The sequence below is a fragment of the Panicum virgatum genome, chromosome 2K (assembly GCF_016808335.1).
Source record: "Panicum virgatum strain AP13 chromosome 2K, P.virgatum_v5, whole genome shotgun sequence".
In the NCBI taxonomy this organism is placed as follows: domain Eukaryota; kingdom Viridiplantae; phylum Streptophyta; class Magnoliopsida; order Poales; family Poaceae; genus Panicum; species Panicum virgatum.
The window spans coordinates 66589104-66614666 of NC_053137.1; the positions used below are offsets into that span (position 1 = coordinate 66589104).

At 44.2% G+C, this 25563-nt stretch overlaps 2 protein-coding genes across 4 annotated transcripts; both read right to left on the minus strand.

Moving 5' to 3' along the window:
* Positions 1-267: 267 nt before the first annotated feature.
* Positions 268-1388, minus strand: LOC120694750 (uncharacterized protein At5g39865-like). Its single transcript, XM_039978001.1, has one exon. The coding sequence runs from the start codon at positions 1215-1217 to the stop codon at positions 597-599; it is 621 nt and encodes a 206-aa protein (XP_039833935.1). The 5' UTR covers positions 1218-1388; the 3' UTR covers positions 268-596.
* A 6617-nt stretch (positions 1389-8005) lies between these two features.
* On the minus strand, positions 8006-22516 carry LOC120694751 (protein CHROMATIN REMODELING 5-like). Of its 3 annotated transcripts, none has more exons than XM_039978004.1 (31): positions 22064-22516; positions 20943-21618; positions 20760-20821; positions 19562-19987; positions 18985-19215; positions 18784-18867; positions 18390-18449; positions 18190-18293; positions 17907-17958; positions 17728-17791; positions 17319-17412; positions 17147-17234; positions 16908-17042; positions 15920-16111; positions 15770-15837; positions 15520-15613; positions 15290-15414; positions 15160-15223; positions 14390-14599; positions 13080-13322; positions 12881-12991; positions 12711-12800; positions 12120-12302; positions 11956-12036; positions 11621-11863; positions 10709-10861; positions 10446-10623; positions 10191-10372; positions 9369-9716; positions 9200-9290; positions 8006-9060 (listed from the first exon to the last, which is right to left on the minus strand). In XM_039978004.1, exons 2-31 carry the CDS (start codon positions 21565-21567, stop codon positions 8576-8578), a joined length of 5166 nt encoding a protein of 1721 aa, XP_039833938.1. In that variant the 5' UTR covers positions 21568-21618; positions 22064-22516; the 3' UTR covers positions 8006-8575. The 3 variants fall into 3 exon arrangements, with proteins under 3 accessions (XP_039833938.1, XP_039833936.1, XP_039833937.1); XM_039978002.1 differs by having other exon boundaries at positions 9179-9290; positions 22064-22511; XM_039978003.1 differs by having other exon boundaries at positions 9179-9290; positions 20760-20818; positions 22064-22455.
* Positions 22517-25563: the final 3047 nt, after the last annotated feature.

Consider the following 25563-nt stretch of genomic DNA (forward strand, 5'->3'; position numbering starts at 1 on the left):
AGTTATTGCAGAAGAAAGAAAGAGACTTAAGTTAGTACAGTTGGATCAATTCCTGTCTAAAAATATACTAGTAGTTGGATCATCTCCAAATGACAGTTGTTTCGAGTTGCACACATGGTGAGCCCACCTACTATTCAGATTTCAGAATGAAAAATGTCTTTCTGAAATTCTCTCTTAGTTCTCTGCTATGCAGAACTTCAATATCCAACCAGTTTAGCCGGAAAGACGAGAGCAAAACCAAGAACTAGACAAGACGCGAAGCAATTTAGCACCCCCAAACTTTAGTATTTACATTAATTGCACTAACAACAGTGTCAATCTTTAATAAGTACATCATATACATATATATAGAACTATAGAAACCCGGTTCTTATTCTCGAATCACCATCACCATATGGCAATTTTGCAGCAAGGAGTCAAGAACAACATGTCCTCATTCTCCATGAGAAGCAAATCCGATCTTCAAAATGATCGGATACACACAAATCCCACGCCAGGAAACCAAAAGGCTCTTTCTTTTTTGTTGATTCTACAACCTCTAATCATTCAATTAGCAGCTCGAATGGAATGGAACGATCGTGTCTCCGTTAGCGCGATCAAGAACAGCAGTTAGCGCAGCGTACCAATCCGTTCTCGTTGCACTCGCCGCATCGGACGACGCGGTCCTCCTCCTCGAAGAAGACCTTGCGGCTGCCGCCGCAGCCGGTGCAGGGGACGAAACGGACACCGCCGCAGGCGTCGCAGACGAAGGCCGGGTCTTGGCCCGCGGCGCCGTCGAGGAGCCGCCGGAGCTGACCGGTCTCGTGCAGATGCCGCACCTCTTCAGCGCCGCCGACGAGGCGGCCGCCGATTAGCAGCTGCGGGAGGGAGAAGGCGCGGCCGCGCACGGCGAGCAGCGCCTGGAGCTCCCTGCGAAAGGAGGCGTCCATGGACACATCCCGCTCGTCGACGGCGACGCGGAACCCCCGCAGGATGGCGCGCACCGCGGAGCAGTCCGTGAACGTGCGCCGCACGCCCCGCAGCGACGTCGTGTAGAGCACCACCGCCTGCGGCCGCTGCGCGCGCGGCTCGTCCGCGAGCTGGTACCGCCGCCACTTGGCCGTCGACGCCGCCGCCGGCCGGTGCCCCTGGTGGTGGTGGTACGTCAGCGACCGCGCCAACTGGAACGGCTTCTTGCTGCAGCTCCCGCCGACGACGACGCCGCTGCAGTTTTCCATCTCACGCGACGCCGGCGCAGCACTAGCCGCCGGTGCCGCCGTAGGAGAAGGTGAGGTCAGGTTCTTGGCTACGGCGGTTACCGAGAGGCGAGGAAAGAGGGGGGAAGATGAAGAAAGCGAGTTGTGGAAGCAAGCGAAGCGAGAAATGGAATTCGCCGTGGGGAAGGTGGGGTATCGGAGGCGTATTTATATTTTCATGTGGTGGAAAGAATTTTGACGGCCGGTTTTTTCAGTTTTTTCTCGGTGTTAGTTTGGTGATTAGCAAGGTAATTAGGCGACGATTAAATGGTTAGCACTGGAACTAGTGATTAATCATTAACTAATTAGGAGTTAGAGATTGTTCAGGGTTGCATTGTGATGGCAATAACTAATAACCTTCTTCTGTTTGTGTTGCTTAATTCTGAAGAAAATGGTTTCTTTTTTCGGTGGTTTGTTAATCTCAGTGGGCTTCGTGTGTTGGAGTTGGACCCGTTATAGGCAGCTGGGTGAAGTCGTGAAGTGGGCGGGCGCGACTACAGACAAATGGGCAGAGGAAGGTTCCTGAACGTATTGCCACTCAGGCTCAGCTGAGCGTGAGGCTGTCATTTTCTTCATCTTCTTTTTATTTATTTCTTTTTTATGTGAACCACAAATTGCAGCTATACAAATAGAACAGACATGGCTTAGATTATTTTTCGTTTTGATTTAAGTACTTTAGGTCTTACAAAAAGCACTTTAGAAAATTATTGGAACTCTAATTGGACACTGAAACGTTATGACAGTTTACAAATATAGATGTACAGGCATGAACCATGTCCGGAAATGCCAGCAGGTCCATGGCAGATGACACTTCAATTTACAATTAAAGTTGCATGTAGTATGTCTGTATGTGTCTACAGCTTGAGAAGCATACCATCCCCACACAATTGCAAATGCCGGAGAGCAAAAGCTGTGCAGGGGAACATCTACCATGGTCCTGGATCATGGACCAACATGGATGCATCCAACTTCATAAGTTCTTGCTTTTTTGGGCCCAAATCATCTGGCATCCTAGCTGTTGTTGATCAATGCCACTCCATGATCGATTAATTCATTGCGTGTTAGTACTAACATGGATTTGATGGTGCATCGTTAGCGGTTGGAGCTTCATGTCTCTCTTAGGAACTGAGTAATGGACAAAACAGAAATTTAAATTTAATTATTTGTGTTTGCCCAGAAAACAAATTGAAAAATTTAAATGCTAAAAAAAACCGTATCCATACTTTACATAGGAATACCCGGAACCAAAAGGGGAAAAAGAGAAAACATCTGAAACTTCAACGTGGAAGGTGTGCTACATACAGAATTTAGAAGACAGCAGGCTGAAAGAATAAACACACGAGCGACGAGTCGACGACGACTGCAAACTTGCATAAAATATGCAACTGTCACTAGATACAGAAGATGTTTTTTAAAAAAAAAAATGAACGAGACCTTTGGCCTGTCGTTTATTATGGACTATGGCAGATTCGGTCGTTCACGCGGTTGCACTCGTTATAGTTTTCAAGGAGCAGGAAACTTTTGTTGCTCCCCGTTCACTTTATCGAATCGTATTCTGAACCTCCAAACTTTGTAATAGCGTCGAGGCAATTCCTGAATTCACTTGTTTTTGTTAAGCTATCCCTCACAATTAACAAAAACTCGATCAACAGCTTATAGAGGCTAAAATCTCGTTGATTTAGAATACGCATGATACCATTGGGGATAGCCTCGACAGTGTAAGCGCTTTTCAGCCATTACTATCTTGCACTTGGAGCAAAATTTATTCGATTTTTGGTTGGGGAATTGCAGTAATAATAAGAGTTTACCTTTTTATTGCCCAGGGAAAGAGACCTTTTCGACCATTACCACCTTGGACTTTGAAGCAAAAGGTATCACAGATGACTTTTGCAACAAGATTAACAAATTTTACGTCAACGAGTGAAAAGTTCAATGGCGAATGCAAGGGGCTAAACTCTGAAAAGTTCTTTCAACATCTTCTACTTCTTCATCCAATTCCAGATATAAAGCAATAAAGGTGGAAAAAAAACATTCTGTCCCGTACGTAGGGAGAAGAAAAAGCTTACAAAAGGAGTAAGCTAGGGGTTTGGCATAAATTGCAGTATGTCTTGCAAGCAAAGGTACAGAAACCGAAAGTAGTTGTTTGGATCAAGAGGGCAACAGCAACGCGAAAGATGCAGGTAGTGGGTCATTCAGATCAAGTGGTAGGTAAATGCATGAATTGAGTTGTTTAGATGAGACACCTATATGCTTTATTTCCACTAATCTTCAGTCTGAAGTTATCCCTAGTTCACTAGAATGAAGTGTCCTCTATGATTGGTCTTGCAGAGTGCAGACTATGACTATTCTTATGATGTTATTCAGATTTCAGAGGCAGAAACGCAACCAGCTGAACCTTGCAAAGTACTACTTACAAGTGATGTGACATTCAGATACCATGCACAATTGCACATATAAGCTACCGATAAACAATTCGACAGTATCACACCAGTTTTGTGCGTCTGCAGGCTAACCGAGATTCAGATAGACAATCTGACAAGGAAATCCAATCTGCTCTCAGGATGCCTTTTTTCAGAGAAAGATGAACTATCACTTATCAGCAGCCGGTCCCCAGAAGGTGGGGGGGGGGGGGGGGGGGGGGAGAGAAGCCAATGATTGTTCGTCGAAGATGGCAATCGGACCATTCAGAGTTTCAAACCACTGAGCGGCAATAGGTTACACAATCATGTATACTGATGAAGATTCCAGTGGCGCATCAATCGGTTGAGCCATGCTCTTCCATAGCTCTCCACCGCACTGTTCTCGGAACCATGGACCATGGCGCGCCCATGCCTGCCTGCCTTGTTCTATTATTTGTTCGGTCTCCATCAACTCATGAGTTTTCAACGTCGTGTTACCTCACCGTAGACATGGATCTGGTGCTTCCGATCGCCTTGTGTCTGTGAACACAACAGGCATTGCCTCTCGCTGCTCGTACAATGCACATGACCCTTGCCGATCCGCATGGACCATACCAACCCAGCACAAGCGGTTCTGTAACCTTCCTTCTCAACGCTCGCAACAAGCAGACGATGACAAGTCATGGACATGGCAAGAGCTAGCTAGGAGACGAGAAGGGATAGCACAGTGCCTGGATTGGGAGCAACTGGACAAGTGAACAGTTAGATACCTCAGAATTTACTCGGCACATACTTCAATGAACAATAGAGAATTAGAGTGCGAGAGTAGGGACAAGGAACAACCTTTTTTTCTCTTGTTGCTTGACCTGAATCAGTAAATTTGAATCTTTGCCATTCTCCAGGAATTTCAAGAGATCATTGATAGTTCAAGTATCACTAGTTAAGTTTCAATGGAGGCCTCGGACTGTGTTGACCGGCGAGTTGGCTCATTGTCTATGGCAATCAAAAACGGGTGCACGGTCTCCGGCCGCCGGTGTGTGGCACCGTGGCCAGAGCTGAAGAAACGGTAGAGAAGTCCGGCGACGTGGTGGCTGGCGTGGAGAGGACCAATCCCGGTGAGCCAGAGCCGGCCGAAGGCTTTGCGCAGGCCGCAGAGCCGAGCAGACGGACGACGTCGCCACGCCTGCTACCCCCTGCCGTGGCGCGGAGAAGTTAGAATCCGAGCGCGCCGCCGCTGGCACCATGGCTCTGGACCCCCGCCGCCGCCGGTGTCTGCCCGGCTCTGCTCCTCCTCCACACCTACCTGCTGCAGCCTCCGGCCCGGCGCCTTTGCACGTTGCATTGGGCATTGGCCACCGCGCGGCGCTGCATCCTCCAGTTTTCCGATTGAGAGCGCTACGAGAGCCTACGAGCAACATGGTCGCTGCTCCACCCGCGGTCGGCGGTCGTCGCGCCTGGCCTAACGCTCCCGGGGGGGGGTTGGACTCGGCGGCGCCGCCGCCGCAGCCTCCGACGGGGTTCCGGATACCTCGGCTCCTCTACCTGGCCTCCCTCGCCGTCTCCCAGCTCACCGGCAGGAAGCGGCGGCCGGCGTTTCCCGAGCCCGCGACCATACAGGGTGGTCGTTATTTCGTTTACCGTCCGGGGTGGACGGTATTTCATTTACCGTCCACCCCGAGTATCCGAGAGCCGTTCATTCCTTATCAAACGGTTGAGATTCAGCTGGCGGTACCCGATACGAACGAGCCATCCAATCGCGGCTCGCGCTTCCTCGGCTGTCGGCTCGATAACGAGGCGTCGGCGTCGGCGTCGCTACCAGGCGACGGCAGCGGCGCGCCGAGGCCGCCGGCCTGGAAGCCGCGTCGCCGCCAATATCACCGCCGTGTCCAGCCTGGAAGTCGCGTCGCCGCCGGAACCCACCCTCGCAGGTCTGCTCTGCTCACTCGATCTGGGGGTGAAATGGTGCCGGCGATCCGAACTCTGAAAGAGGTACGGTCTTGCAAGCTGAGCGCGCGCACCGGCGAAGTTCATGGAGCTCCAGGACATGGCTATGGCTGCTGCGCGCGCTGGAGCTCCAACTGATCTGCCTCTTCGCCACGTTGGTTTTCCCGGCGTGGTTTCCGTGTGTACCGCGACGCCGCGCCTGAGCCACGCCGGACTTCCTGCCGTCCTGGGCCTCCAGGGCCGCACCCTCGAGATCTAGCTGGCCTTCTGGCGCCACGCCGGACTTCATTCCTGAGCAGACGGACGAAGGTCGGGACGCTCGCTGGTCCGCGCGGATGCGAGCGCGCCGTCGCCGGCACAGCACAGTTCTGGGACCCCGCCGCCTGCGGCCTCCCTCCTATACGACCTGCTCCAGCCTCCGGCGAGGCACCCTTCGGCGCTTCACATTGCACCGACCACCGCGCACTTGGCCATCCTGGCGGTTTTTGGAATGGGAGCAACCATGATCGCTGCTCCAACGGCGGTCGTCACGCCTGGCCTAAGCCTAACGGGGGCGGTTCGTGTCGGCCGCCGGGTCCCGGCTACCTCGGCTCCTCTACGTGGCTGCCCTCGCCGTCTCCCATCCCAGCTCACCGGCAGGAAGCGATAAATGGCCCGCGACCATGTAGGGCGGACGTTGTTTCATTTACCGTCCACCCCCAGAGCCGGGGCTCCACCGCATCTGCCGCTTCGCCATGCCGGCCGTCGTGTGCCGCTCGGTCGAGCCGGCAACGTTTTCATTTCGCGTGGTTCCGGCTGCGTCCAGCCCATGTCAACGGTGGCGGCAAGGGTGGAGCGATCGAGCTGCGAGCGTGCTCAGCTCAAGTCACGGTTGCACTTGATGCGCTCAGACAGGCCGGCGTGAACACACTTGCACACATGTCAACGGTTGCATTTGGTGCGCAGCTCAGGTCGGCGTGCGTAGAACATCCAACACCTACCATTTATTCATTTATTTATGCCATTGCAACACCTCCCAGGACGGGGTGCAACTCCCACCGAAACTGCAATACGTGGTCATTAGTTTTACAGAATCTGACGAATAACAAATTACTCCACAGGATCTCTTTATAATGTTCTAGAAAAAGCTGCAGGCCGGAGTAGCCTACAGAGCAGCACAGAGAGACGGAACGATCATTCACCATCAGATCAACGTAATCTGCTCCTGAAGGCTGAAGGAGCTCAAACAAGATAAAAATGCATGTTGGTGTGGCACAGATAAGTAAGGACGTGATGATGACGCGAAGTCACCAAGACATCGGACTTCAAAACAGATGCCCAAAGTAGAGCTATATATTCGTAACTTGACCAGACAAAATTAATTGGTAGCGCAATTATATAACATCTGCTCCATCAGTCTTCTTGCATCGCATCCCACGGGACTAAATTTCAAAGGTTACATCATAAAACAGTAGAAATATCCTAGCCGATTCTAAAACGCACAAGTCGGCAACCATGTCAAAGAAGAAACCGTGCGACTTCCAAACAGGGTTCACCTAACCGACCGGTCTCCGGTAACCGCCGGGCTCCGGTTCCGGTTTACCGGACCGGTTGCACCGGTTACCGGTAGAAACCGGTCAAATTCAAATTTAAATTCAAAAAACTCAGTTCAACCGGTTCGTACCGGTATACCGACCGGTTAGACCGGTTTACCGGTCGGTTTGACCGGTTTACCGGCCAGTTTGACCGGTTTGAATTCAAATCCAAATTTAAAATCGCATGTGTAACCGGTATACCGGCCGGTTAGACCAGTTTACCGGCCGGTTAGACCAGTTTACCGGCCGGTTTGACCGGTTTACCAAGTGGGCCTTAATGGGCCGTCTCATTTTTTTCCCTTTTCTTTTTTGTTTTAACTTTAAATGGCCGAAAAGTATGTTAAACAAACGAATTTTTGAGAAAATTTGACACCATTAGATTCGTCGCACCTTGAAGTATTTTTAGAAATTTTTTGGGAATTTTTCATTTTTTTTAATTCAAATTTGAATTTTAAATTTGGGCCGATTTGGTACCGGCTCAAACCGGAACCGGACCGGTTCCCACCGGTAAGGGGAACCTTGCTTCCAAATAGTTTGCCTTAGCCTTAGCCAAATGACTTGTAAATAGATCTCGACCAGCTAGTTCACCTGCACCATAGATCACGGAAGACATGTCAAAATGAAAATAACACCACAATGGTATCAAACAATTACTTGATATATATATATATATATATATATATATATATATATATATATATATATATATATATATATATATATATATATACCAACCCACCTAATTCTCACCATTCAGTATAACCGCGCCACATTCGGTATGGAAGCAATACAAATACACAACAATTCTATGGCATCAACCAAGGGTATGTTCCACCTTTAAATTACAGAAATCGAAACAAAATAACACATGTTAGGCCTGCTGCAACCTTAGTGTTACTCCAAAAATAGAGCAAGATGCTTTCTTTTGCTCTGTTACATCAACACAATACAATAAGGACAAACAGTGATAGGAGGGGGAGAGCTTAACCATATATTTCATTATATTGCAATGTAAAACATAATACATGTATTGAGATTGAACTATAGATCATTGTTGAGATGAACTTTTCTAAATGACAACTTTCTATTAGATCACAAAACTGAACCGACAAAACTCTCTTCCTCCTCCTCTTGGTAGTTCACGAGCCACCATATATTTGTTTTGGTGAGATGGTGTCAGAATGATGTTCTGTGTACACTGTTAACAGTTCCGCGCATCACCTCTGGAGTCCAGGCATAACTTTTGAGGCACAAAATTCAAAAGTGTAATCCAGTCAGGTTTGGCTCTTTATTCCTTTTTGTTGTGCAAAAAGAATTTCAATTCCGATGGACTCCCGCCATTTCTAACTACATGGAAGTTGGAATCCTTGGGAACAGTTATGCCTTAATGGACAAGGTTGTTTCCATGGACTACTTCCTTCAACTACAGCAGAGGACCATGCCCAGCAGGGAAATGACTAGGATGAACACCCCGTTTGGGCCTTTCATTACCATACCGTCTCATTTCAACTGGACCCCAGCCAAGAATACCAGCAGAACTACTAGATTCCTGCAACCTATTTCCATTAGTCATCATTGGGGGAGGCTGGTACAAAGGCTGAGTGTCAAATTGGTTATCTGGGTCAGCTCTCCGTCGACGCTTCCAGGCTTCAGAACTTCCAGAATTGTCACTGTTATGGAAAGACTCAGAAGTGTACTGGAGAGACCTAGTTGGCCTTTGGTTTCTCGAAGGATGAAGCTGATTCGAGTTACCTCCCTTACTGGGAGGAATTGATGCGAAATTACCACCATGGGATGGGCCAACTCCACCTTCCAGGTCTTGACTAAGTTTCAAATAGAGATCATGCAACTGTTCCCCTGACATATTTGAAAAGGTCGCAACATAATTCCATAACCTCATGGTCATACCTGCAAGCAAAATAATAATTTAGGCAGTATTTATCAAGCGATCCAACCATACGCCTTTAAAATTTTCTGCACAATGTCTCAGAGGATGATTTTGGAGAAGGGAACAGATAACACTTACGGGAGGAGCGACTAGACTTACGGGATTGCCTATAAGACTCGCTGTGTTGCCGGACAACCTCCCCAATTTTATCCCCAATTATCTGGAGGTACTTGCGAATTCTCGAAAGAACCTAAACACAGTAAATTAAAGGTAAGATTATGGTGGAAGAGCAGTTTAAGAATATACTGACCACAGAAAAGGCAAACACCTTTTCCTTTGGGAGGTTTACGCTTGTATTCTGTAGCCTATCCAGGCGCTTCAAAGTTTCCTGCTCCTCATCTAAAACTTCAGAGCACCATTCAAGCCACTTTTCCTCCTTGTCCAAACGATACTTTGTCTCCGCCTCTGATTCAGAAATTTCACCTTCTTCTCTTGCTTCAGCTTCCACTATCTTGCGCTTCTGGATGTCATCTTTGTTCGACTTATTATCGTCCTTTTCTTGTGCATCCTTTTGCCGGCCTCTAATTGATCGAGTTCCACTACTGCTGTCGTTATTGACTGTCTGGCGGGAACCTCCTTTGGCTTTTGAGCTCTTACCACTAAACTTGGCATATTCCTTGAACAAATACAACTTCTTATCAACAGAATAGAATGCAAAAAAAAAATGCATAGCATGTAGAATACACAAATCTTGTAGTAAAACCAAAGACATGAAATTCAAGATGGAACATTCATTTATACTCTTATTATCAAAATAAATCTCAAACATGGCTCCAAGCAACTAAAACATGTCAAGCAAACAAATAAAAAAATTGCTAGATAGTATTTTCTTATTTGCCTTATCCACTACAATGCCCCAAATGCATAAAATATATAAAAAAGTTGGATTAGACTGAAGTTCGGGTATTCATTTAAACAAACCCTTAGAATTACGTTGTCAAGGTAACACATAAATGCCACTCCACTTGATCCATCCTATGAAGCATTTAGGATTTCCATTTTAATTTGCAGAACTGTTACCTCGACAGACTATAAAATCCAAAGTCCAAACTAATTTATATGATAAGAACAGGTGCAGGTGCTTGAGTACCTTTTGCAGGAGAGCACTAGCACGATTATCCAAGTTTGGAGCACGTGGTAAAAACGTCTCTCTTTCACCAAGTGTTGCTGGTGCAATTTTTGTGGTCAGGCCAAGCTTTGGATCCAACCGTATTTTCTCCCAATTACCGTAGCCATACCAATGAATTCCAACCATCAATCTAGCATCATCAGCTAACAAGAAACAGATTGTAAGAACCTATAATTTTTTATAGAGTTTCTAAAAAACTAGGTTCAGTGCAATTACTTTCAGTCCATCCACAGCTTGCTGACCACTGAGGCTTTTTGTAAGGTAACTGGATCCGATATTGCTTGATTGGATCTTTGTAACGTGCAATTCGCTTTGCCAAGAACTGAAGCTCTTCAACACGATCCAGCAATTCGTAGGGCTTCACAGCTACACCGAAAAAATCCAAAACTGTGCCCTATATTGGAGGTGCAAATAGAACTTAATAGAGGTGACTTACAAAGTGCCCTTTACAGTTTACGAAAAGGGTAGACAGTTATTACCTTGGTATCTGTATTCTCTTTAACTGCCTCCTGGCAACCATCAATCAGCAAATCAAAGAGTTCTATTTGTGCTTCATGTGGTGCCTTCGCTAATACACCACCAACATCATCCACAATTAAGTCAATCTGGGTTGCATTCCCAAATTTTTTTACCTAAAAAGTCACTTACAGGGTGAGAGGTTTATATATTGCTTAACAAACAAATCAATGTGATTGACATATTTATATGAAAATTGAAGTGCAACTGCAACCAAAAGTGAAATGACTAACTGTTGACACACACAAAAAAGTGAAACTTGCAAAATCAATATAACATGGCTTGACTGTAAGTCAAAAAAAGAACTGGACTAATATATAGTTACTTTTTCGAAATATATATATTAGTTATTTTGCAAAGAGGGGTAGAGGTAGACCTAAACTGACGTGAGATGAGTCGGTTAAGAGAAACCTTAAGGATTGGAATATCTCTAAAGAGATAGCTTTGGATAGGAGCGCTTGGAAACTAGCTATCAATGTGCCTGAATCTTGAACTTATTTCTTTCGGGTTTCATCTCTAGCCTACCCCAACTTGCTTGGGAAAAAAGGCTATGTTGTTGTTGTTGTTGTATATATTAGTTATTTGTCCTATAATCATGTTTTAACAGCTAAAGTCATTGCATTGCAGAAGACTGCAAATGTGAACCAAATGTGCCATGCTGGTTGTGCATAACCACATCATTCACCAACGCGAAGCACTTAATATAGTAAAATGAGCCCTAAGACAAGATTAAAATGTGAAGATATCCCATCAACTCAAAGCAAAGGAGATGATACGATGATATACTGATAGCACGCTTAGATGTACTTTCAATATACAATTCAACAGTTGGTAAAGCAGATTAACCAAATAAATAGATACAAGGTGCATATTACCGCTCGTACAAAACGGGAAGCATCCTTCTTTGGAATATTGCCAAAAGACCACTCTCGTACTTGAGCTACAGCCCCATCAACCAATGGTAACGAAACAGCTGTTTCTGCTGTTCTGCCAGAACGCCTCCTAGGCTTTTCTTGTGCCTCAACTGCCCGCCTTTTCCTGCTATTATTATTTTGGTCGAGTTGAGTATCTTCAACATAGCTCTTTTTACTTCGTGCAGCACGTGGTGCCAAAGTTTCCTGAAGAACATGAGTTATTACTCTCTGATATTACAGACAGAAATGACTAAAGCAGGTTATAATCAATGGGCAAAGCCACTAGCCAATCATACCTGAACCATATCTGCAGGATCTGGCTGTATTAGTCTACTCCAGAATGTGGCATCATCTTCGCCACTGGAAAAGTTAGCAACCTACCCAATATATGCAAAAAAATTAATACAGAATAGTTCCAGGTCAGCATTAGTAACATGGGTATAGCATACACATCACATGCCTTGAAAGCGCTAAGAAGCTCATTTCCTTCCTCCCCTTCACCACCCTTTGTTTCGACTTTCTCAGCTCTCTCAAGAATTTCATCGATGTCCAAACTTTCAAGGTTCCTCTTGGTCTCTTCATCAGTGTTGTCTTCTTTGAACAACTCTTCTGCCCCAAACCTCAATATAGCTGAAAGTTCATTCTGCCAAGTGACACAGCTTACATCAGAATAGTACAACAGCATAAGAGTAAAACAGAGTAGACTAGGAAGTACTAGATGTATCTCTTTATTTGCTTTCTCACAAGTGTACATCTAGTATCCTGATCTAAGGAAGAAGGCATAAGCACGTTATACATTAATGTGATACACTTCAATTTCCATCAATTGGCAAGCTGTATGAAAAATTCAGAAGGTACATATTACAACTTGTTTTAACTAGGAGCCGCAATTATGACCATCCCATTTGGAAATGCAGAAATTTTACAGGAATCTCATAATAAAATTACAGTATATAGTATCTTGTACACCATCCAATACAAAATATCTACGCCAATTCATGTCAAACAGTAACCACAAACAAGTAGACAATTAGTTGAAGACAAAACCTACCTTGTCAAACATGGAGCCACCCTTTTTGGATTCTTTCTTCTCAAGCCTGCCTTCAGCATTTAGTTTCTGAATAACCAAGTGATCAAGAACCTAAAACAGGGGGGTAATACGTAAAGAGAATAGTTCAATCATCCTACTAAAAGAATACATCAACTGAGCAGTGTGACAACCATCTTTTTCTTTGCGCGTTCCAATATATCCTCTTCCACGCTTTTGCATGTAACGAAACGGTAAATGTTAACAGTCTCTTGTTGACCAATCCTATGTGCCCTACTCATTGCCTAGCAAGAAATGAACCATAGCAAAAAGATAAGAAAATCTTTATACAATAGACAACACACACACACACTTAGGGAGGGAGGGAGGGACCTGCAAATCATTTTGAGGATTCCAATCTGAATCAAAAATTATCACTGTATCTGCAGTTGCAAGATTAATACCAAGTCCTCCGGCACGTGTAGATAAAAGAAAACAGAAGTCACCACTTCCAGGAGCATTGAAATGTTCCATGGCTTGGTGCCGAAGGTCTGCTCTTGTACTGCCATCAAGCCTCTGAAACTGGAATCCCCGGAGAGAGAGGTATTCCGCAAGGATGTCCAACATCTTAACCATCTGCAAGGTATCAAAAGAAGTAACTATATGAGGTATAGATGCTTTCAATAATATTTGCTTTCTCAATATATTGCTGTTAGCACAATAAGAAAACAGTTTTAGTAATGTTTTAGCTTTCAAGCTAGTGACAAGCACAAAATTCTATTAAAAGAAATCTACCAATCACAGACAACTGCAGAAATAGAAGCTAGTGTAAGAAAACAAAAAAAACATCAGGATTGGCTGAGCGTTGCCCTGCACATAAACCAACTTACATACAAACCAGACACCATATGCCAGACAAATCACCACCAGTTTCATACATATCTTGCATCTAATTAGAGTTGATAGATTCATAATCTTTCAGGCTGCTAGTATAAACCCTTGAGATCTTTCTATCTCTGTTCCAAAATGGAGTATGTTTAAGCATTTTGATTTGGTTTGCAAATGCTTGTTGTTTTGAACTTTCTAGAAAACATTATCCATCAGGTGTACAATCTGGAAGCCTGTTAGCCATTGCCATAAATCATCATAGAGCTAAAAGATCTTTTTGGACCAAAGAAAGTAATTCGTTAAAATTAGTTTTGTTTTCGATTTTTCATTGTTATATCATGACGTTGATCTTTTACAGAAACCGGCCAGCCTAGCTTAAGACTCTGGTTCTACCATGAGCAGAGCTCGAAGACTCCCAAAGGTGTCTTCCACAAGTTGGCATGCATTCTCGCTCTCTTAGCGAACAGGTGCCTAGCCGGATTGGTTAGGTGGCCTAGGTCCTGGCTCACCCCGGCCCGCTCTCACACGGGTTACGGTATGGGTTACGGCACCCCTGTGTGAGGGTGGGGCAGGGGTTCGGGGGGTTTCTTGGCCTGCATGAGAGGTCTTCTTCTTCTTACATTAATGCTCGAGGGGCGGCTTGCCCCTCGCAGGTTGAGTTTTTATTCTTGCTCTCTCTTAGATGTGCCTTACTTCAAAACAAAACATATGCTGCTGTAACGATGGTTCTAGACAGACGTTCAAAACTAACAAATGTTACAACTATGTAAAATTTGTGGAACCTCATTGCATGGTACTAAATTGTAGATACAAACCTGTGAGAATATAAGCACGCGATGATTAGTCTCCCGTAGTCTCACCAATAATTTGTCCAACAAAACAAGTTTCCCGCTACTCATAACAATGCGTTCAACTTTATTTCGATCACCAATGCTATCTCCACCATAACCATGATCAGCACTTTCGAACAAGAATGGATGGTTGCAGCATTTCTTCAATTCAACAACAATGTTCAAAAGTGAGACCTGCATATGCCATGATTAGATAAAATAAGATAGCTAGACTAACTATTCAGTTCCCTTCAAGATGTAAATCAGTATAGGCCTTAAAATAAGTGATGCAGAACCTAAATATATGGAGTTAGTAGATCAGAACGTGGAAAAGTAACATATAATCCTTGCCAGATGGGAGATCCAATATGGATACCAAAGTCCCAAACTCACAGTGGGCCAAGCATTGCGTTGCCCATGCTGAGCCAGTTTGATAAGCAAGCCACGACTAGCAAAGAGCAGTAAAATTGCTCCAATCCAGATCATCCTGGACTCCTGGCAGCTGGCAGGCACCATAGCATAAAATGGTTCTAGACTAGCAGGACACTATATATTCACTAAATCACTACTGGCCATAAAATGGTTCAAATGGCTCGGTCCTCAATTCCAAGATATGACCATAGAATAGTAACAGAAAAGACAGAAGACACACCAGAAGAACTAAATGCGCCCATTAAAAAAAATAAAACCACAGGGCACTAAGAGAGCACGAGAACTTGATTAAAAGAAGAAGATGGCTAAGATATAACAAAAACCTGATTGCCCCGGACTCCTTTATTCAGATTCTGAAAATTCCGCTCCAAAATCCACTTGTAGTACCTAATAATACACAATAAAGATTAACCTCAATGAAAAATAAAATAAAATGATAACATTAATACTCACTGTTTCTGAAGGGGTGACATCTCGACACGAAGAATCCGCTCAATTTTAGGAGGTAAAGATTTCTCAACATCTTTTATAACTCGTCTCAGAATGTGAGGCCTCAATTCCTTGTGCAGATTTGCCAGCTATAAGAAATAAGGGCAACTGAAGTTATGGGAGTTCTATAAATGAAAAATCAATAACAATATATGTTAGTCCAGAGAAAATAAAACTTTCATTTGAAACATTACCTCAGTTTCATTGAAGGAACTCAAATTTTTGTATTTCTCAACAAAATTATCCTTGCTGTTGAATTTGACTGGATCAAGGAAATGAAGTAATGCCCTACAAAAAACGATCGCTCAGCAACTAGAAAAGAAAATTAAACAATTGAAACAGGCTAGATGGTAACAAATTGTTGTGTTAAGTTACATATGAATTGAAAATACCCCCCAAAAAACTGAACTATTACAGTTCTACACAAAGAAAAGGAAAACATACCATAGCTCTTCGACACTGTTCTGCAAAGGTGTTCCTGTGATAAGCAGCTTATTCTTAGTGCTGAATTCCTGTAGAAGCGACATAAATTTAGTATCTTTATCCAAGTAACGTGTGTACAGAAGCTATAATGCTTAAGAAATTGTTTCATACCAAAAGGGTCGTATACAGTGATGCTTCACAATTTTTCAACCGGTGGGCTTCATCAACCATAAGATAGCTCCATTTGATCTTGGAAAGAACAGCTTTGTCCTTGAGAATCACCTCATATGTAGTTATCAACGTGTGGAATTTTACATGCCGTCCAGCCTTCTTGTCTGAAAAAAATTCATACTGCTGGCACATCTGTGGCAAACAGATTGCAAGGAAAAAAATCAGGACACAACTAATGTGATAAAGCTAAATTAAAAAGCGTATGAATTAGAATTTTCTGACTTCTGGTATATTAAGACAACACATTCACAATTTATCCCAGCAACAAATTGCAACACAAACAGGATGAGAACTAGGAGCCAAGAAATTAAAATTCCATATCCTAAAGAAGAGTGATATACACATTGAATGCGCATCAATATATGAAGGTTTTGTGCAGAGATCCATGTTACCAAAAGGTTTCATTTCAACAACATTGTGATGGTATCATAACATAGATGGACAACAGCCTCATTTAAGATGAACATAGTGAAAAAAGAACAGTTCTGTTTTGGGGTATTCAACTTTCCACAGTGGGTCATACTGGTTTCTTTAAACTTATCTAAACGAAAGTAATACTGCTGCATACTTATCTTCTCTTATATGACCAAGGTTACAAGTCAACGATGTTGATTTCTCACAAAAATAATCCAGGTAAACTCCATAATGCATTACCACTATAGTAGTGGCGTTTTTATATTAAGGTAGCCAGTTCAAAATATTCATACAGGAGGGAAGTCTCTCATACTTATGATAGGGAGTATTAGTGCTAACACTGAAGAAGTCAATTTCCATCAGTAACAATAACTGTTCTCAATTAAATATTATATTTAGCAAAACAATATTTTAGGACTTCAGGATATAATGCCTGCTTCCAGGTGCCAGCATTTGATAATGGAAGCTAGATCACATACAGATAACAGATGGAAAATTAATATAATAGGTTCACCTCTCTGCTGGCACGGTTTCCAACATAAATCACAACGTTCATGTTGGGCAGCCACTTCCGAAATTCCTTTGCCCAATTCGACAATGTAGACAGTGGCACAACTACAAGAAACGGTCCATTGATCTCTTGAGCATTCTGCAACATAAATATCAGATATTAATAATCAGTGAAAGGATCATAATACCATTCATCATAATGAAATATAGAAGCAAATTATTAAAAAAAAGAGGAAAATTTACATGAAGGAAGCCAAGCATGGAAACGGATTGGATAGTTTTTCCCAGACCCATTTCATCAGCAAGTATGACATTAGTGTCGTTTCTCCACCTGTGTCACCAACCAATCAATCCGACAAAGAAAATGTGTTTATTATGTTGTACATATATGTATATACATAGTGATCTTACATACCCATTGACGAGAAAGTTTAGTCCTTCAAGCTGATAATCACGAAGTTTACCACCTTTTAGCCATTCTGGTTGGTCATCAAGCCTCCTCAAACTAGCTGAAAAACATAAACTTTGATTAGGTTAAAGAGAACAATAGCCATCCACTGCTGCAAGAACCAATTCGTTCAATCCCCAAAAGGCCAAACACAAAAAGATAAACCAAGTAAATCCTTATTCAAACCATGACCCTAAGCACATTGTAGGTTCACGGGAGGTAAGCATCAATTAATATGATAACATCTAAAGACTTGCTAACAGCAAACGAAGTTGTAAAACTAAAGAGAAAGAACTAAATAGTGTAAAAAAATAAATTTTTAAAGTAAACTGCCTATTAAATATTTTATCAGCCAAAAATGAGAAGGGAAGTGTACCTTTGCTTTTCTTCCTTTGGAAATCAACAGTTTTCCCAAGTATAGCTGTGGCAGCTTCACGGGCCTACCATTTAGTGTAAAGCCAGTCATGATATAACATTTTATACTTATCATATTATGCTATATGCAGTAATATATGAACACTTACAGAAGCTCATATCAGCTACTGAGTACCTTACCTTATATTCATCAATTGCATCTTGAGCAAATTCAATATCAGTATCTTTTTCCCTGCAACAAAGCACCAAAGACAAGGCCAGTTAGCGCACTAATTAAACAGTAACAACGTATTCCTACAAAGAGATATTTGTCTACAAAGTCCACCAGATAAATCATAATATGTATGCAAGATGGAATCAACAGAGGTAGAGCGGATGTGTTTATCATGGAAGATCATCCACGTGCAAAACAATAAGCAATTAAGCATAGCCATGAAACTGGATACCATGCCACGGAAATTACCAGGTAGATTCTGCATATGGAAGTCCTTGCCATTTGACTAAATATTCCGGAACCAGATCATCTCCATCAGCTTTACTGACCCTATCAGCAAATATCCGTTCAACCTGAAGGTTCAATGTTAGACTATATGCAGACATGATAATGAACAATGTATCCCAACAATGTATCCCAACAGTCTAAAATTAAGCTCAATACAAAACCTGACTATATTGTTTAATAAGATCCAGCTCCATCTCCTTGCCCACATCATGCACCTCAACCTGAGATGAATAAATTAGCAACTTGGCATACAAGGAGAAACATCGAATTGCTTCCATTATGTCAACAACATTAAGTAAAAAATCATGTGAATGCAGGCAATTTTTACTCAGCCCATAATCATTAATTAACATAACAGCAGAGATTACTTAATTTTCAACATCATCATCAAAGTAACTGACTACTGCACCAAAATCAGGAATCATTGGTAACAAGAAAAAAAGAGGCATGAACATTTCTTGTACATTTCCCATGTTCTATCATAGATATTTATCCTCTGGATGCTGGTATGTAGAAGTTATACATCCTTTAAATTGAAAAGTATCACTGGTTTACCTCCTCACGTGATAGTGCCCTCTTGTACCTCAGTTCCTCAGCAACTCTTTTTGTGTAATTTAATACCTTCTTAAATCCACTAACCTGCCGTGTAGAAGTTCAATGAAAGCAGATTGAGCGAGGAACACGATAAAAGATTTGAACGCATACACCTGACTGTAAGATAATCTATACATATTTATAGTCCAGATAAGTACTTACACTTTGGAGCTCCGATAATGTCTTCCATTGACAATGCAGGTAAGACTGCCCTTTCCATTTTATGTAGAACTCCAGTTCATCCCACTGTTGATTAAAGTCTGGTGGTAGGCTGACAACAGTAGGTTGAGCTGATTGGTCGTTCCTCATTGCCTCTTCCGCGACACCCTTGGGTTGATGCCAAAGAACTCTTTCGATTGTTTCACCATCTTCCTCTTCTGGTTCCTCCTTGAGCTAGACATAAAAATTTGTTAAGGTGGGCATAATACATATGAATTGATTTTGACACAATTAGAAGAGAGTAAGTTCAATTAACAGCGTAATATGTAGACAGTAAAATAGAGAAGGAAAATAAAAACTCAGAAGACAAATATTTTGATTTTTCTATTGCAAAGAAGCAACTTAAATTTAGTGTCAGGCACAGCAAATCATCTCAATGGCAACATTTAGAATATCTATGTAAATTCAGCATGATAATCAAATAAGCCAAGCATCGTGACAAGAACTAGCCAGTTATCTGTTCTGATTATTCGATGACAAAAAATACTACTTTCACTAATTGTTCGTATTGATTTCTCACCTTTTGTTGTTTAGTTGACTTCTCCTCACTATCATCACTTTCTTCACTTTCAGCATATGAGATCTTCTTCACTGTCCTCCTCCTTCCAGAAGTTCGAAGCTCATTATGAGAACTGAGTGGGACAACATCATTGCGGCCCACAGGTTTCTGATGCAATCTGTCAGGTTTTTTTGATCTGTGATTGAAATCGGCATCGCTGGGAACATCTGACTCTTTTCCTGAGGAATATTCGTCATCAGTGTGAGACATCCCACGCCTTCGTTGAGCCTGCATGGGCAACTTTCTTCCCTTGGCAGTTTTAGTTGCTACAACCTTAAGCCGTTTAGGTTGCCTCCGGTTCTCAGCAAAATCATCATCTTCATCATCTGAGAGCTCAAGCTCATCATCATCATCGCCATCAGAATTCTCACTATCCATAAACTTATCCTGTAAGTCAAGTGTTTCAGAGAGAATAACCTTCAGCAACAGAGACAATCAAGCAAAAATCTATAATAGCTCGAGCACTAATTTGATAGAATTTCCTTGAATGAGCCATCAAGAAAAGTAGCAAATTCATATATAGAAACATAGGGCTATAGTGGTTAATTTGTAGTTTGAAAAGTGCAAAAAAAAAGCTCATAATGTGTATGCAGATGATCATAGTCTGAAAAATAAGCACTCCAAAAGTGCTTCAGCAGCAGTCCCACAAGAAAATGTATTATACATTACAATGAAACCAAAATGTACAAATAAGAAACATTCCAGGTGTCCAGGACTCTGAAGTTACAACTGCAGCTGATGCACAGAAGTCATGTCTAGCATATTGTATTACTTGTTCAAGAATAACAAAGAGGCATATCCTTCCAAGGTGATCATTCATCAATTCTTGCTTGCACAGGTTACAAGTATTTCATTCCATGGACTATCATTCTGTCTATAAATTTCCCTAGATTACCAATCTGATGCTTAAAGTGATAAATTGTGTTCTTCAACCAATCGTATCACCTGAAGTTGGATTTCAACTAGGACATTATTTTTAATGCTCACTGGATCACATTCATGAAGATATACATGCAAAAACAACTTTATAACACTGCAGCGGCGGCGGCAGCATGCAAATCTCAAACATGGTTGTGACAAACATTAACTACACCAAGTAGCCTGGGTGGTGATGTAGCTTAATGTATGGAAACTGCAGAGGATTGAGTCAATGGAAGACCTTATCAACAGCCTTGTCCGTCTCACTGTCTGGCTCAAAATCCACATCATCGGGATCATCTTCTACAAATAAGGAAGAAATAAAATGCCAATCAATAATGGGTGGTAGTGTCACATATACAGATATAAATAAAGCAATAGCGCATTTATTTTGTTAAACACAAGACTCGAGATTTGAATATACCATCCGCGTTGTCGTCGTCGTCGTCATTCTCATCAATATACTCATCGTCATCATCGTCAGCATAAGCATTATACTTTGTCTTCATCTTCTTTTGTCGCGAAGCAGACTTTGTTGCTGTACCAGAAGTAGAGCAGCTTGACTGCTTCATCCCGCCATGATGCAATGATTCAATCTGCTCCTCTCCGTCCTGCTCGTAATAGTCATCAGAAAGCATTTCCTCAGCAGGCACATCCCCATTTGCTTTGTTCAGCTCATCATCCTCCCCACTACCATCAATGTCATCAAGCGAGCTAGCAGCATCCATTCCCCTATTCGAGGGAACTTCTTTGGCTGTCTGATTGGACCTGGAATCCTTCAGAAAGTTTGTACCCCATGGACCGCCCCCTCTCCGGGCATGCTGGCCAAATGTGTTCTCAGAAGAGTACAGACTTGACTGGCCAGCTTCAAATTGCTCTGGTTCACTGTGGTAGGCATCTTCTGCTTTCTCATTTAAGTTCCACTGCCTAGAGTTCGAGTCAACACCCCCATCCCTGACTGACTCGTAGGCGCCCTCATCATCAGCCTTCTCATTCAAGTTGTACCCTCCCGAATCAGCCCTGCTTCCGGAGTTGCTGAAGAATGCCATCACAAATTATGACATTACATGGAATTCCTCTGGCAGCCTCTGTATCACTCCCTGCAGTTTATGAGACGAAGTCAATTTAGAACCCCACTTGAGTAGCTAGTGATCAACATCTAGTGCCCTAAATGGGGGCAATCCAAATAGAATCGCATTAATTTCCTTTGCTTTTTTTGTTAGAGGTTGATCGTTTCAAAGCCAAATGGATTGAACTCTTCAGGTGGGGGACGTGACTCAACCCGACTCTAATCAAAATCGAGCAGCGGGAGCAGGGACACAACAGTGAGCAGCCTCGAGCGCGCAGAATTCCAATTGGATTCCGAAACCCTAAATCACGACCGATTCGCGCGCCGCCGCATAGATCGGCACGGGCGGCGGCCGGATCGAGCCGCCGGCGTAGCGGATCGGGTGGGCAGCACTCGAACCGACGCCCATCACACGCGCCCATGCCTTGGAACCGAAGGCTGCCCACAAAAACCCGCGAGGTGGCAAGGGGACGCACCTCGTGCCGCGGCCGACGAGAGGAGCAGGAGGCAGCGGGCGACGCGCGCGCTCAGTCCCCGCGTCAGAGACGGGCTCGGACCGGCACGAGACGGGTCTGGCTCGCCGAGGGGCGCTTATTGTCTGGCGCGATCGCCGTCGCCGGCGGCCCCGAGCGGGAGGCGGCGGGCGGGAGTAAGGGGGGGGGGGCAAACGCCCGTGCGATTTATTCAAAAATGACCGGACGAATTTCTGCGATTTTTTGCGGTATTTTCCGCGATTTTTCGCCTAGGATTCGGATCGGGGGCGGGGGAGGAGGGGGGCTGGACGGCGGCGATCGCCGGTGACGGGCTCCCGACGGGGTCCCGGCGGCGCAGCGCGGCGGCGGCGGCGGCGGCGCGCAGAGAGAGAGGGGGTGGTTATCTATCACAAGGGGGTAAGGGCGATTAGAAGGGCAGATAAGTTTCTCTCTCTCTCTGGCTCTCGGCTTTTCTTTTGTGTATTTGTTTCGGTCGCGTGGGGGTGGGGCTTGTGGTATTTCGGGGGCTCGTTTCCGTCTCTGGACGCCCCTAACCGTGTGTTCCGTGTGTTGTGTGTTTGGTTGCTGGATCAATGGTTTGGGTTGAATCCAATTCAGATTTTGGGGACAGAGTCGACCCATCCATTGTTTGGTTGCACTTCTGATTTTGGGGACGGAGTGAACTCATTTCATGTTTGGTTGAAGGAATTGAGAATACGGGTTGTATGGCATGATAACACCGTTAATGAGGGTCCCACTTGCCAACCAATAGACCTCACATGTCATCATCTTAACTTTTTTTTCTTTTTTTTTCTTTTTTTCTCTCCCTTATCTTCTTCCTCAGCCCGACCGGGGGGGCCTGCCGCGCAGCTCGCCGGTCCCCGGCCGCCGCCGGCCTCCTCACGGCCGGCGGAGCTCGCGAGCGGACGCGGGGCTCCGCCGCCGGCGCGCGCTCGGCCTGGGCGAGCTCCGCCGCCGGCGCGACCTCCGGTCGGGCGGACGCGGCGCTCACGGCCCTCCTTCCTCCACGCCCGCGCCATGGCGGGCGGACGCGGGGCTCCGCCGGCCGCGAGCTCCGCCCTGGAGCGTCTCCTCCCGTCCCGCTGCGACATCCGCCCGTCCCGGCCGCGAGCTCCGCCGGCGCAAGCTCCGCCCTGGCGGCTCCTCCTGTCCCGGCGCGAGCTCCTCCCGTCCCAGCCGTGAGATCCACCGCCGCGAGCTGGAGCGGCTCCTCCCGTCCCGGCCGCGAGCGAGCTCCGCGAACGCGTGGAGAAGGGGAGCGAAACGGAGACGATGAACGGAGGTGCGCGCGAGGGACGGAACCCAGCTGGGTTCGCTCCGTCCGCCATTTTTCGGAGGACGGAGCCAACCCGCATCTGGGCGGAATATTCCCTCCTGGAGCCAACCCAACCCTCTCGTCTTCTATCCAAACAACCGCGAGGACGGGTCAGCTCCGACCCGGCTCGCTCCGCTCTCCAACCAAACACACGGTAAATTCGCTGGTGGGGCCAACCAGTAAGCGACGCGTAGGGGGTGGTGCAGGCCGCACCGGCGGCGCGGTGGCACCAGAGCTTTCGGCGGATGGCGTGTGGGGCCGGGAATGAGGTGGGGTACCGTGTCAGCGACTGTTATCCTTGCGGGTGTCGTGCCATGCCGTGACGTTGCGTTGGTGCCTCGCGGCCTCGTAATTTCTGGAGGGATGGTCCAACCGTGGTTCACGGCTCCACGCTTTCTACTACCAATTCTAAAAAAAAAAATCTATGTTGCTCAACCGTGCCCTACAGCCCTGCTTCCATTTTTCTGGTTCTAATGAAACTCTGTCTACTGGCAAGTGCCAAGGTTTTTCTCTGTCTTAAATTTCATGATCTGTAGTATGTTATGGGTTTGCTTATGTGCATTTACCACTGACTTAAAACTTGAATGTCGAATTCATCGGATTAGAACACATATAACCATGATCAAATGTTTGGCTATTGTTCCTAGTATAGTCGGAGAGATCATTACGATGGATTTGGCCCCTTTATATTAGGAAAGTATCCAACTAATAGATGCAACCCACTTTGAGCACGTATTCATATCCAATTAATGCCAAAACATCCAAAAGAAAACTATAATGGCATAGCCACTTAGAGCATGTACAACAATTAGATATCAGTCGTCTGTGTGAGAACACATAAGTAAAAAAAATGAGCTGACATGGTCATCATTAAATGAGAAAAGAGTGTGTTGTTGTAAAATACCTCATCTACTGTTTTGGCCCGTGCTCCCAGGCAAAACAACACAAACTAAAAGATGCATTAAATATCATATAGACAGCAAAATAGACAACCTATTATAAAGCTGTCTATTTAATTGTTTGTATGTCTCAAACAAACAACGGTTGTCCAGTGGCAAGTGCCAAGAGTTTTCTCTGTCTTAAATTTCATGATTTGTACTTTTGTAGTATGTTATCCGGTTTACTTGTGTGCATTTACCGCTGACTTGAAACTTGAATGTTGAACTCATCGGATCGTAGAACACATAGAACCATGACCAAATGTTTAGCTATCGGATAGATCATCGTGATGGATTTGGCCCCTTTAAATTGGGAAAGTATCGAACTAATAGATGCAACTCACTTTGAGCGCGTATTCATATCCAATTAATGTCAAAACATCCAAAAGGAAAACTATGACGGTAATACCACTCCTATGGATGAAGAGATGCAATTTTCAATTGGACAAAGTGTGTTCTGGTCAAACTTCAAAGATTGACAAATACAATAGTCGCAACCAAACCATGTAAAAGTACTTGCAGAAATCAACGGCCAAGGAAAAAATAGTAATGAAACACATCATCATCAAATTAAGAATGTGCATTTCAAATACTCTTATAAACTTATCATGCCCTATCCTATAAATTATTTTTCTATTATTATCATTAAAACATATTGTTAAAACTTTTAATTATAAACAAAACAATGACACAACCAGCATACGAAGTCACATAATCTAGCTCCTGATGTTGTGTTGTGAATATATAGTTGTGGGTGGTTCTTTACAATATCAAGTTTCTTTTCCTAGATATTGTGCTTTCCATCATGTGCAACCAAGCTAACGGTCGCACTGTTCAAGAAACATGATGGTTTATCGGGATAGTGAAACAAATTCGGTTAGTCGTTTCTTTTGGCATAACTCTTAAAATTTCAGCTCTAAAGCTCCTTGGCCTAATAAACGTTGTGGAATATCTCCTCATAAAAAAATAACAATACACCAGTGCCTCCAACATCTCACAACATTTCGTCATAGATGGAGGCCCTTTGAGCTACTTAAATCCATGCTTCCCCACGCCCTCAAAAAAATTAGCTTTGTCGTTTGCGCATGGGTAGACCCCACAGAGATACGAACAGAGGCGTAGCTCACTGGAAATTTTAGGTGGGACCGACTCGCGCGATAATCGGAATACAGAGATGATTTGGGGCGCCTCGCCCAACGCCAACGCCTACTGGTTATTCATCCCCGGCA

Coding starts and splice junctions, on each gene's coding strand:
- LOC120694750 (XM_039978001.1), bottom strand. CDS start 1,217: ATGGAAAACTGCAGCGGCGTCGTCGTCGGCGGGAGCTGCAGCAAGAAG.
- LOC120694751 (XM_039978002.1), bottom strand. CDS start 21,567: ATGGCATTCTTCAGCAACTCCGGAAGCAGGGCTGATTCGGGAGGGTAC. Junction 18,294..18,389: donor TTATTAAACAATATAGTCAG/GTTTTGTATTGA, acceptor TTGAACCTTCAG/GTTGAACGGATATTTGCTGA. Junction 17,043..17,146: donor CCATGCTTGGCTTCCTTCAT/GTAAATTTTCCT, acceptor TTTATGTTGCAG/AATGCTCAAGAGATCAATGG.